Source organism: Megalobrama amblycephala, linkage group LG17 (assembly GCF_018812025.1).
Source record: "Megalobrama amblycephala isolate DHTTF-2021 linkage group LG17, ASM1881202v1, whole genome shotgun sequence".
Classification (NCBI taxonomy): Eukaryota; Metazoa; Chordata; class Actinopteri; order Cypriniformes; family Xenocyprididae; genus Megalobrama; species Megalobrama amblycephala.
Window position 1 is genome coordinate 17,562,259 of NC_063060.1, and position 12,914 is coordinate 17,575,172.

At 36.1% G+C, this 12,914-nt stretch overlaps 1 protein-coding gene across 2 annotated transcripts in view; it reads left to right on the top strand.

Moving 5' to 3' along the window:
* Positions 1 to 1,895: 1,895 nt before the first annotated feature.
* Positions 1,896 to 12,914, top strand: part of dipk2aa (divergent protein kinase domain 2Aa) — a 38,366-nt gene continuing 27,347 nt past the window's right edge. The window contains exons 1-2 of one of the 2 annotated variants that reach the window (XM_048163086.1): positions 1,896 to 2,233; positions 9,791 to 10,689. In XM_048163086.1, coding sequence (XP_048019043.1) covers positions 10,042 to 10,689 — 648 coding nt within the window. In that variant the 5' untranslated portion in view covers positions 1,896 to 2,233; positions 9,791 to 10,041. Of the gene's footprint in view, positions 2,234 to 2,726; positions 2,967 to 9,790; positions 10,690 to 12,914 lie in introns of those variants that run through there. The other variant, XM_048163087.1, reaches the window with a different exon arrangement.

The window sequence follows — 12,914 nt, forward strand, 5'->3', positions numbered from 1 at the left end:
ATCAATTAGAGATTGGCTCTTTTACTTAGAAGGCGGGATGTATTTCGCCATATTGCGTGTTGCAGTTTCTCACATTCATTATAGGAGTGAACCATCTTTCTATATCTATAGTCTTTGGTAGAACCCATTATAATCAGTAACAACCAATGCTGTCTACACTGAATGCGGCACCATGCAGTGTGATGCGACAAGTAGACACGGGCTGCATCCGAAAACTGTAAAATGCTGCCTTCGGAGGACACATTTCAAGGAAGGAAGGCATCAAGGCACGTCCGAATCCAATGTTAGCTTCACTTCCTGTTTCCTGAGATACCTTCATCTGATCAATCTTTGAAGGCAGCATAGATGTATCCTTTGCTGCCTTTGATATCCCACAATCCTGTGCTTTCCATTCTGTGACAGTTGAGCTATAAAATAAAGATGGCGTCCGAAAGTTGCGTTTGCTGGTTAGTTTGTGTGTAAATGTACGTATTTGACCAAAACTTTCCACTTTTGATGTTATTTCTAGCAAGAAAGCTGCCTTTCGAATGCAGTCATGGTGTATAGGTCAAATTCGGCTACATTGATAATGGCAGTTGCTAGGCTATTCTTACTTTTTACATAACAGATTACAGAATTCAAATATGAATGATTAAAAAGTATGATAAGTCTATATTTATAATATAGCCTCCAAAAATGGTTTAACACTACTTAAATTGCTATTGCATTGTTTTAAAGAAAGACATGCAGACATTTTAAAGATGCTTGTATGGTTTCAAATGATGATAGATTAAACAACTTCATACATTTTCTAAAAATCACTTCAACACAGTTTCAAGTCATTGTAAAATCTCTCAGAAAAAGCTAATAATTCTGAGAAAAAAGTCCAGCATCATTTGTGTGCATATGTCACTTGGTATTTAAAAGTTTAATGTTTTATCAAATGCAATGAAATTCTGACATTTCCCACAATTTTTATGTGTGATTTAAGTGTCCAAATGCTTTTAAGGCCACTGCATAACATCAATTTATTCTTCAAAGTACCACTAGATGTCACCAGAGTATCTGCTAGAGCTGTGTTTCCCAACCCTGTTCCTGGAGGCACACCAGTACGCATTTTGAATGTCTCCCTTATCTGAACCATATTTCTGGTCTTGGAGTTTCTACTAACGAACTGATGAGTTGAATCAGGTGTGTTTGATTAGGAAGATTTGGAAAATGTGTACTGTTAGTGTGCCTCCAGGAACAGGGTTGGGAAACACTGTGCTAGAGAGCTCTTTATTTTGTGATGAGGAGCAATTCATGAGTTTCTAATTGTTTCCAAAGAAATTTACATTGCTTCTTAAAAAAACAAAACTATATATGTATATATATATATATATATATATATATATATATATATATATATATATATAATGTTACGCTTTCATTAAATATTCTGATATAAGGTTAACTGGAGTCAGTTTTTCAAAGTTATACAGTATTTGCATATTCCTGTTAATTCCAGTCATATATAGCTAGGCCTAATAATACTAAAATTGTATGAAATGTGTTTTGAGATTTCCATAGAGTTTGATTTTCTATGCATAAATGAATAACATGTTCACGTCCTCACAGGAACTCAAAATAACTGCGTGGGAAAAGCGATAAACTGACAGAAGTGGCTTTCAATCTCTTCACTCTCATCAGTTGCAATCACTACGTGAAACTGTATGAAAGTGTTTATGTGGGCGTTCAACTCGGTGGATATTCACTGATTTTCTTTCACCTGCAATTTGACAGAATGGTCAAAAGTAGGAGCTCTACACCATGAATATATATTTTTCTTCTAAAACGTTTTAAGTCTTCTTCACACAGGTCAGGATAATACACCTGAGGACGCGCTTACTCCTGCACGAGGACTAGAAGAGCACCGCTCCTGAGATAGAGGGAGGAGTTACTACACAATCACCTAGTAACCAGTAACGTAAACTGACCAGAAGGGTCGTAAATACGAAACCCGATCCGCGAAGTCGGATCTTTTGTGCAGCTGCTTCAACGCTCGCAGACTGAACTTGTCTCGAGATTGAGAAGACAACCCTTGCAATTTTTGAAGGAATAAAGAAAAGGGAATAGGAATGTGCACGCAACACATGGACAACGTGGGAAAGCATCGATGCACGCGGCTGGTATTAAGAGACAGGAGTTCATAATAAACAACGAACGCTTCCTCGAGCGAGTGGAATAAATCCGTAGTTTCACACATTTTTATTTGGTAGGTTGATGAATTTGCATGTCATAATTCCACGTGGTCATATTCATATTTCCAATGTTTTCTACAATGAAATTTGTATGAACTTATATATCGAAACGGCTAAAGTAACTTCAGTTGATTAATGTGTCATTACTGAATGGATGGAGAAACTTTTCTGTTTTGCACTGAAGACAATGGATCACAAACTGCCCAGTCATGTTTTTCATTATTATTATTGCAATGAATATTATTATCTTTACAATAACCATTCAGCTATATCGTTTTTTTTTTTTTTGTTATCGATCACCAGCGCTGAAAATTAAGAGATAAACAACAATAATTTAGTTTTGTGACCATTTAGCGTGCAAACACACGTTTGTCATTTAATGTTAGCTAAATATACAACTGCGCTAACAAAGTCAAAGTTTCCGAGTGCATTAATCGCCTCACAGCAGTTACTAGACTGAACGTTGTTCTTGTTTACCTGCTGCTATACTCTGTATTGTCCGCAGTATAATAGTCTTCTAGTCCCTGATTGACGTGGCGAGACCATTGACTCCAGCGGTCAGAGTTTGAGCGGTCAGCTGGTGATATAGTTTTAAAAGCAGACTTTGTTTTTGTGACTAGCTATAATTTAACGTTATCTCTAAAGAAAGAGAACTTAAACCAGTTTACGTTGTTTGTTCAGGCGTCTCCAGTGAGTATCATGACAATTTAACAACATTAAGTGAGCTCACAGCACGAAAATACGCAGGTGGGTGAAACGGAGCTTTCAAACAAAACTCAAGTAAAGTTTCTTTGAGCTGTTTCGTTCCGGAAGCCTATTAGCTGAGTAAAAAGACAATTTCTTTTTAAGTGTATTACCAAACAGCCTAAAACTCTACATTAGTGAATGCACATTTGACGAGTTGTGTTAAAGAGGTGGTTAACCCAAAAATGGTCTACTCACCCGTTGTGTTGCTTCAAACTTGCATGACTTTTTTTTTTTTTTTTTTGTGTGTGTAACACAAAATGAGATGTTTATAGACTTTACAGTGTTAAAGTAACTGTTCTTCCATAAGTGAATGGTGACCACATCTGTCGAACAAGATTTAAAGTGAATAACAACTTAAATGTAACTTTTTTTCTTTATAAAGCTATTTTATGGATTTAGAGACTAGAGATAAACAGTGCATGACCTTTCGTTATGCTTTTTTTTTTTTTTTTTTTTTTTTTTGGCTTGACAGCTCCTGGTCGAGGTGAGCTACTTCTTTTTTTGTGTTGTTGACAGAAATTGCATGGCAAATGAGTTTGGAATGATATCAGGGCTACAGACAGCGACTGAAAATGACCTTTTTTTCCATGCCAGTGCAACTACATTTCGTAAGAGGTTGCACTAGTGCAGCTAACAATTATACTAAGAGACATTGTTTTATTACGGTTATTAATTACTCTTGGTGCTACCAAATCAGGTGCTTATGCCACCTTCTGAACTCTCTAGAACTTGGTGTCTACTGCTCTCAAATGTTAGTCTGGAGCACTGGATATGAAGTAAATGATGACAGAGCTTTCATTTTTGGGTGAACTATTCCTTTAAGGGTTGTTCATGTAGGTCACCCACTTGCTTTCGCACACTACATCTATCAATCATAAGAGTGTAAAGTGCAAGCTGACATCTGCCCCCTCTCACATTTGCGCTTAGCTCCTGTTGTGAGTGGTTTCTTACACGCACAGGATGGGTAATTTATAGCTCTTTATCTGGTTTGGTTAGTGACTGTTGTACTTGCAGCATAGTGGCTCGGCCACGTTGTGTGATCAAACATTATTGACTGGAGCAGTCAACTGTGATAACTCTGGTTTTTCATTTTCAATACCACAGAGGAGTGCAACTTAAAGCAGCACGCAACATGATAAATGGCCTAGCACAAATCATTTAAATATTTATAAAAGTAAGAGAGCATCTTTTTAAAGACATTCACATTTCATTTACATTTACTTATTCTATGTCTTCAAATTGAGTCTATGTTGGGAATTTTGAATCAGTCATTGTTGACTTTTTTCAGCACTGAAGTGTGTGTGTTTGTGTGTGTGTGTGATGCTAATGAGATACTTTTGACACATTTTGGTATATAAAAACCAAAAGTTTTCTTATGACTTTTGGAAAATTGTCAAAATTTGGTGAGGGAGTAGAAAAAAGTTTGCATAGTGTGACAGGGCTAATTGGCATTCCCAAACATCATTGTTTAAATTCATTTGTGAGAGTAAATGTTGAACATTTTAACTAGAAACTGGAATTACTTTGCAGTGTTGGAGCTCAGGTTTGTTGTGGAGCTTTGAAACTGGTGTTGATGAATCATCTTGAAAACCGTCACCATCTGCCAGACATTTTCCAGGTCTGTTTACCCCTCTGTGCATGATGTGCCTTATCCCTTCAGAAGAAGTTTTGCGCTCTATACTAAGTCTTAAAAGTTGTGAGCAGTGAGAGCTTTGTGTCTTTTTCTGTATGGGAAACATGTCCGGTGAGAAAGCTGTATAGTTATCAGAGCTCTCTCTTCATGATGAGGTGTGGTTTTTATTGGACCTTTTCCCCGCTCGTAAAGTGCTGTGGGAGAAGCAGAAAATGAGTACAACTTTAGTCACATAAGCCTCAAAGAACCCCATGAAAAACTATTAACATACATGTTCCAGTCTTGGGGGCCATTCACACAAAACACGTTTTTCTATTCCACTGCACTACTTTTCCATTGTTTTTCAATGTAAACATGCGCTAGACAGACGTGTTTGATTGTTGCGCTCATGTCTTTAGGCCAATTCACACTGCACAGAGAGACACCGATTGTCACCAGATTACAGTACGTCACTTTTCAGACATTTCAAGACCTGACAAACGGTGATTTAACCTACAGTCGGCGAAAATGAGAGCTAACCAACGGCAACAGACGCAGACTAGGGTAACGCAGTGATCCGACAAAACCTGATAGTCGTATGTCGGTCGTCTCTCTCGCACATGACATGGCATTCTCTATCTGTCTGTGTGTCAGACACACGTCTTTGGTTGTTGCTTTTTTTGTAGATTCATTATTATAGGCTTTGTTACAGAAAGTACAAAAATATCAAAAATATTGTTTTGTCATTATGTGACAAGGTGTTTTCTGCAGATTACCATAATTATTTTAATAAGCAGAGCTGCCATAAGCAATGTGGTTTTAATACACGTGTCCAGGCAGTTATGTCTATGAAATAATCAGTATTTATTACCTTTGGGTAAAGAATCTATCCATGTTTTCCAAATTTTTAGTCTTTTCTTTTCTTTTCTTTTCTTTTCTTTTCTTTTCTTTTCTTTTCTTTTCTTTTCTTTTCTTTTCTTTTCTTTTCTTTTCTTTTCTTTTCTTTTCTTTTCTTTTCTTTTCTTTTGTGCAGTAGTTGATCATGGGCTGACATTACTGTGCCATTATTTGAACAAGTTTTCCCCCCATTGGTCTATTAATGAGTTGTCAGCTAATTCAGATCAACCCAACTTTAAATGACACTTAAAAACAAAAACTGTGGTTGAGCGCTTTACATGTTGGTCTCTTCCTGTCTAAGTCTGTGTTTTACTGGTATAAGCTTCAAAGTAGGCCTGACTTTATGCCACTGTAGTCAAAAGTCTGGCTACATGAGACTACCAATAGAACAACTGTGCCAAACACCTATAAACACTTTTATTAGATATGAAAGTGTGTACAAAGAGTATGAACTTGTGTGCTTATTAATGGAGGTTTTGCTTTCATTAAAAATGACTGTCTTACTCTATCCAATATTTAGTCAAATACTGTATTCAAAGTGTGCATGCTGCTGCCTTGTTTGAAACAGTCTTTTGAATTCAAGTTAGTGATGTAATCACTGCGTCATATCTCGTTTGACTCGGACACATTTGACTAGCCTGATCATGCCTGGATCTGCTACACCTGCAAATTGACTGTACAATTCTCTTCATTTCCTTTCTGTCTCTCTGTCTTTTTTAAAGAGTATGTAAAGTAGAATTTATAAGCCCCTTTCTGTGAAAAATTTATCTGCATTTACCCTAAATCAGAATGATTTATGATTCCTGAACATTATACCCAAGAGTTTCACACTAACCTCAATATTAGCGACTATCACCAGAGAATGCAGCGGCTGAGTTATGTTTCTTTGTTTCTAAATTAGAGCTGAGATGTATAACCTAGTATTTATATTATAGTTAATATTATGTTCACATTATCGCCCCAGTCATTGCATGGTGGTATACCCCATGTGAAAATATGTACAAATACAAATATGTATCATTTTAAAACTTACTTACTTTAAAAATCTGCTTTTTCATGCATCTAACCATTTTGATCAACTGTTATTGAGTGCTGAGTAGTCCCTCTAAAACTGAGTGTACCACCTGTGGGCACCACCTAGCTATGAAAAGTATAATAATCTTTTTTTTTCCAAACTACTGCCTTGATCAACACAAATAGGTGTCATTTGAATGCTTAGAGTCTGAACTTTACAATGTATGTAGCCAATTCGATTAACTCCTGAGTAGTGCCGAGTTATTTGTTGATAAATAAAAAAAGTTTTTATAGTTTATGAAATACTTTTTTGTACTATGTACTGGAATGTCAAAAACATCACACAGCTCAGATAGTCATGTGTCTAATGTCATTTGAAAGGTCTCACGGAATAGAATACAAGAAGCATAATTGTTTTGTGCTTTGACTAAACTTGAGAATGTTTTTGTATGTGAAGCCCGCAAGACCAATATGTAAATACAGATGCGGCATGCATGCCATGTTTTCACTTGTAACTTCATGAAACATGCTCAGATCATGGAAAATGGCACAACATTATTTACAGCAGATTGTCGATTAAATTGAGTCCAAAATCAACATAATCTATTGCGCCGATAATGAAATATTTCTCACGGAGTCATGACAAATTAAGTAAACATAGACATAGCTAAGTAAAATCAAATGTAGTGTTCACATGGCGTTTTTGCTTATAACTTCAGGAAACATGCATATATCGTAGAAAATGTCACTTCATTACTTACAGTGGATGCGCCCGACTGAAATGAGTGCAAAATCAACATAATCAATTGTGTCAATCATGAGATATTCCTCACAGAGGAACAACAATTTTAAAAATGCCTTCCTGGTGTCAAGGGCTAAACAAAAAGACTACATTGGTTCCAAATACTGTAACTTTTGATTACTTTATGCTATCACCACAAAATTTGAACCAGATGCAACTCGCATTTTCCAAAATCACCAAAATTTTCCTCCTACCTTATTTCTACCCTGAGTTATCATGTAATAAATATTTTTAACAAATTTAAAACGTTTTCTATCAAACGATACCTACCATTTGACTCTCCTTGCTAGAGTTTTGTAGTTATGAGTCTTTACTTTTGTGTATGTCATTTAGAAAAGAAAAGAAAAAAACAATTCTAAAAATGCCTTCATGGCTTAAAGAGTTAAAGGATTACACATGTGACACATTGCTGGTTCCTTTTATACATTCTTTTAACTGAATTAGTTCATGAATCAAAGGCATAAAAAAGGTCAGGTGACACTTAAGTACACTCCCTTTTCTTATATACTAAGCTGCAATTTATTGGTTTGTGCTCTCTCTTTTATGAGTGTAAAGATGATGTTTCAGAACCATGCTCTTTAATTTTTATAGGAGCCTCATCACACATTGTTCTGGAAAGAGTCTTATCATAGAGAAGTTTTTGCTGGACATCAAATGACATCCAGAGCCTCCTATAAATGCATTTTAGTTATTTAATGTGTTACAAATGTTTGTCTGAACTATTCTAATGGGCTAAAAAATATTACATTTCTAACATGCTGTTCAATTCATGAACCTTTCTCTATGTAAATCTGGCTTTGTCTAAGCTGCTTTGAAATATACACTACTCAAAAGTTCAAGTTTAGGGTCAGATTTTTTTTCTTTCTTTCTTTTTTTTTTTTTTAAAGAAATTAATACTTTTATTTAGCAAGGAGGATGCATTAAATTGGTCAAAAGGGGTAGTAAAATACATGTATAATGTTGTAAAAGATTTCTATTTCAAATAAATACTTTTAAACTTTGTTAATCGAAGAATCTTAAAAATCACGTGACGCTGTTGACTGAAGTAACGGCTGATGAAAATACAGCTTTGCCATCAATGGAATAAATTAAATTTAGACTGTTTTTATATATTTTATTTAAATTGTAATAATATTCCTGGTTTTAGTGTATTTTTTGATCAAATAAATGCAGCCTTAATGAGCATAAGAAACTATTTTCAAAATAATTAAGAAAATCTTACCGACCCCAAACTTTTGAATGGTAGTATACAGGGGCGTAGTTTGCGGGGGGATGGGGGGGAGGTAACCCCCCCAATATTCAAATCCATCAGTTACAACCCCCCCAATATTTCAACATGAAAATCACAGTAGATCTATACTAACATATGTATAATTCATTTATTTTGTAACAATAATTTTGTTTCTAATCGAATATGAGTTTGTCATAATAAATTAGTCAAAAAAGTACCCCCCTTCCATTGAACCGATTGGTAACGCCCAACCAATGAGCGTCGCACTTTCACCAAAACAATGCGAGTGGAGCTCTAATGTTTGAATGGAGAGCACGGGTAGCACCAAAAAATGAAGAGAACCGCTGCCCAGCCAACTGTATTAAACTTCTGTTCAAAGAGGGACGTTAAAAAGAATAAAGCATATACTCTAGGAGGTATGAAAACATTGTAATAGCTAATTACTCTCCACATATATTTTAGCTATCTAATCCATTGCAATTTAGCCATAACTATCAGTGTAACTGTAACCAGTTACCAAAACAGCCGTCTGTTTTGTTACTTCATTTTTCAATAGTTATCAATGAAAAAAGTATTCACATAGGTGTTTGTTTTCTTCCTTAATTAATCTGACTTTTGAACGAATTGGCTTGAATGAACGATTTAAGTAGCTCACTCATTAAAACGTCGAATCGCTGCCACCTACTGGTTTCAATATTTAACATAATTTCTTTCTTTTTAGAATCACTCCGTTATGTTAGAATTTGATGAATGTAGTTATGATAGATAGATAGATAGATAGATAGATAGATAGATAGATAGATAGATAGATAGATAGATAGATAGATAGATAGATAGATCCAATAACGCTACACATAAAACTGATTTTTTTTTTTTTTTTTTTTTATATATATATATATATATATATTAAAAAAATAATAACAGGCAGCATACCAACACTAAACCCCCCCCCCAATGTTGAAACCAAATCTACGCCCTTGGTAGTATACATCACTAAATTTGAAGTGTTAAAAAGTCACAGTGACATTTAAATTTTTAATTCCCACATTGTTGCTCTCCCCACAAGGCTGGGCTTCATGTAAGATTGAAACGTAAACTGACACAAGAAAATGCTAACATGGCGATGGATTGTTCATCTGTTTCCCCAATAAACTCTTTAGAGCAATCTGTTCTCGTAAATACATCTGAAAGAAGAATATAACTGCATCATCAACACGTATGACTTTATTGTATGGCTTTATTAATATGATTTCATTTATCTGTTTCAGGTAGAGTGGATTACTGATGTTGCAGCTTAATGCCGGAACTCAACATAAAACCAGAAAGCCCTCCTGTAAAACATGGTGAGAGGGGCTCTTGAAACCGATGGGCTTACCAGGCAACATTGCTGCCAGCATAGACCACTCTAACTAATGTGAAAGTGATGGGGATGATAATTATATTACACATAGCAATGATGGAACACCCACATTGACGAAGATTAACTGCATCTATCTTCAGTGCGCTGCAGCCAATCAGCATGCTGCGGTCGCTCAAATTTGGCCGCGTCTACCGATGTGGCAAGTTCCTCTTCATCGTAGCGCTTTTTGTTATTCTGCTGATGAACACTCACAACCTGTTCGCCTCGTTTCAGAGGAACGAGCTTACTGACCGCCGATTCATCGGCCTCAACAAGTGTCCGGCCTGCTTCGGCACTAGCTGGTGCCGCAAGTTCATGAATGGCCAGGTGACCTTCGAGATGTGGGGTCGCCTGCGTTTCCTAGACTTTTTCAATGTAAAGAACGTCTATTTTGCTCAATACGGAGAACCCAGGGAAGGAACGCGCAGGGTCGTGCTCAAGCGCCTGGGCTCCAACCAAGAGCTGGCAGAGATCGATCAGAAGATCTGCAAACGAGCCACTGGAAGACCACGCTGTGATCTCATTCAGGGTATGTACAAAACGGAGTTTGCCAGACTTAACGGGGACGTAAGACTGCTGACCCCAGAGGTGGTGGAGGGCTGGTCGGATCTAGTGCACTGCCCCTCGCAGAGGCTTCTGGACAGAGTGGTCAGGAGGTATGCAGAGACCAAGGACTCTGGAAGCTTCCTGCTGAAGAACCTTAAAGACACGGAGCGAATGCAGCTGCTGATGACGTTGGCATTCAACCCTGAACCTCTTGTGCTGCAGGTATTCACACACTAGCCGATTAAAACCTCTCCTTTTAAATGCATTTTCAAGTTGCTGAATTTTTCTTTTGATGCAAAAGCACTGTGTCTGATGCCCGCTTGAAAGTTCAAGGGATTAAGGGTGCATCTTTGCATATTTTAAAGTTTTGCACAAGGCTGTGTAAATAATAAATACTTTGCATCTGTCGGTGGTCACTAAGAGATTTCTCTGCTTTGGCAAACAGTGTGCTTGTCCTGAAGAATTCCTGCAAACATAAATCATGGAAAATTGTTATTCCATACACAAATTTGGCGTTTAAATATATGGAGGTTGCGTATTGGTCATAAAGATTGTCCAAAACATGTTTTGGTATGGCACACGTTTCATACTTAAAGTTGTGCGATATTGACAAAATATTCTAATTTATTTTTTGGAATTTTGTCGATTACGATAATTAGATAATATTTTGCTTAGTATGCTGACTCCCAAAGCTTTTCATATTTTTCATAGGTTTAGTTTAAGTTTTTTTAAGTTTGTTAACCCCAGAAAAGGGGAAACAGGGTTTTTGGTTCCAGTAAAACACAAAACTAAACCTCTGGGTAAGTTACCATAGTAACTTACTCTGTGAACCTACCCTGGTTTTCTTCAGTAAACCCAGTGTTTCTTTCGGTCTCCTCCCCCTTTTTAAAGTATGCGCTATGTTTAAATACTTCATTCATTCACGCTGCAAAAATAATTTTCTTATTGAGTATTTTTGTCTTATTTCAAGATCTAAATTAAGTGCATTTAAGTAAAATTATCTGCAGTGTGGTAATAAAAATAATCTTAATGCAAACGGAAAACAAGATTGATGAGAAGTGTCTATTACTAAGTGCAAGTTTACACTAGCTCCGCCCACCAATGTACACAAGGTTAAAAAAGACACACTTGTATCACCGGCTTCAGTGGTGTAGTCGGTATCTTGTAAGGTGCGTAGAATTAAGTTGATGCGATTGACCCGGGTTCGAGTCCGACCTTTGCGGGGCTTGCTTTTCTGTCTTTTCCCATCACATCAGAAAGGAATTTATTTTCAATAAAAATAAAGAAAATTTTCTAAAAGTTTAATAATGATAAAAGTATTTATAATTATAATAAATATTTTCAGTTATTTACAATACATATTATTTATTTATTTGTTATTATTGCACCCTGTTTTTTTTTTTTTTTTTTTTTTTTTTTTTGCCCGTGGGATACCATGAAAATGAATATTAGTTCAATAACTTACTGTTCTGCCAGTTTTCACTTTCACTTTATTATAACAGTGATAAGAACATAAGTTGTATTGACTTGAAACTATGCGGACGTCTTTTTGACGGGTGCCATGGTGAATCGTATATATCGGAGCTCCAATGATCATGGCTTTTCATAGTCGTGGTGCATTAACTCAGAGTCAACCTACTCAGAGTTAATTGAACTCAAATAAGCTGTTCTGGAACCAAAAACTCAAGTCAACTCAGAGTTCAAATTTAAACTTTAATTTAAAGTTTGTTAAACCTCCTTTCTGGAATACACTCCTGGTCAGTTCACAGCAGTGACAGAAATGTCCATTGAGGGGTGATATTTTTCCCCCCTTAAATTGATTTCCTGGAGATTTTTACCTTTTATAATGGCTTTTTTTTTTTTTTTAAATAACCTTATTAGATATTTACCCTATCTAATGTCAAGTTCTAATATTTAATTAATAAATTCAGTTAAAATGGGAAGGCACTGTTCAAACAAAATCAGTATCAGCTAAATTCATCTTTGCACTGCAGAAGTTGCACAGACAAATCATTTGGAAATTGTCATTGATTTAAGCAAAAACACAATATTGTGTCTATAATGTAACTCAAATTGTTAACTTATTGTTTATTGAATTGTTTTATATAACCAGTATGATATTCACAATCATGCTGATATTTGGGAAAAGCAGCAATCTCGCTTGGGTGATATGGGGGTGGGGAAGTGGGGCTAATGATATATCGTAGATGATACATATCGCATACCCCTATTTCCACTGTATTTTTTTTTCTTGTGTTTTCATGAGAGACCTTGACAGCTCTCTTTTTTTTTTTTTGCACCCCTCAGTCTGGCATTGATTTTTAGACCCAGCTAATCTATTCCAATTTCTTTTGCGATTGACCTAGCTTGTCGAAGGCCTGGGCAAACAAAAGGACATCTCTGTGAGAGCAGCCAATATCCGTTCTCACCTCCCATCATTCACTCCA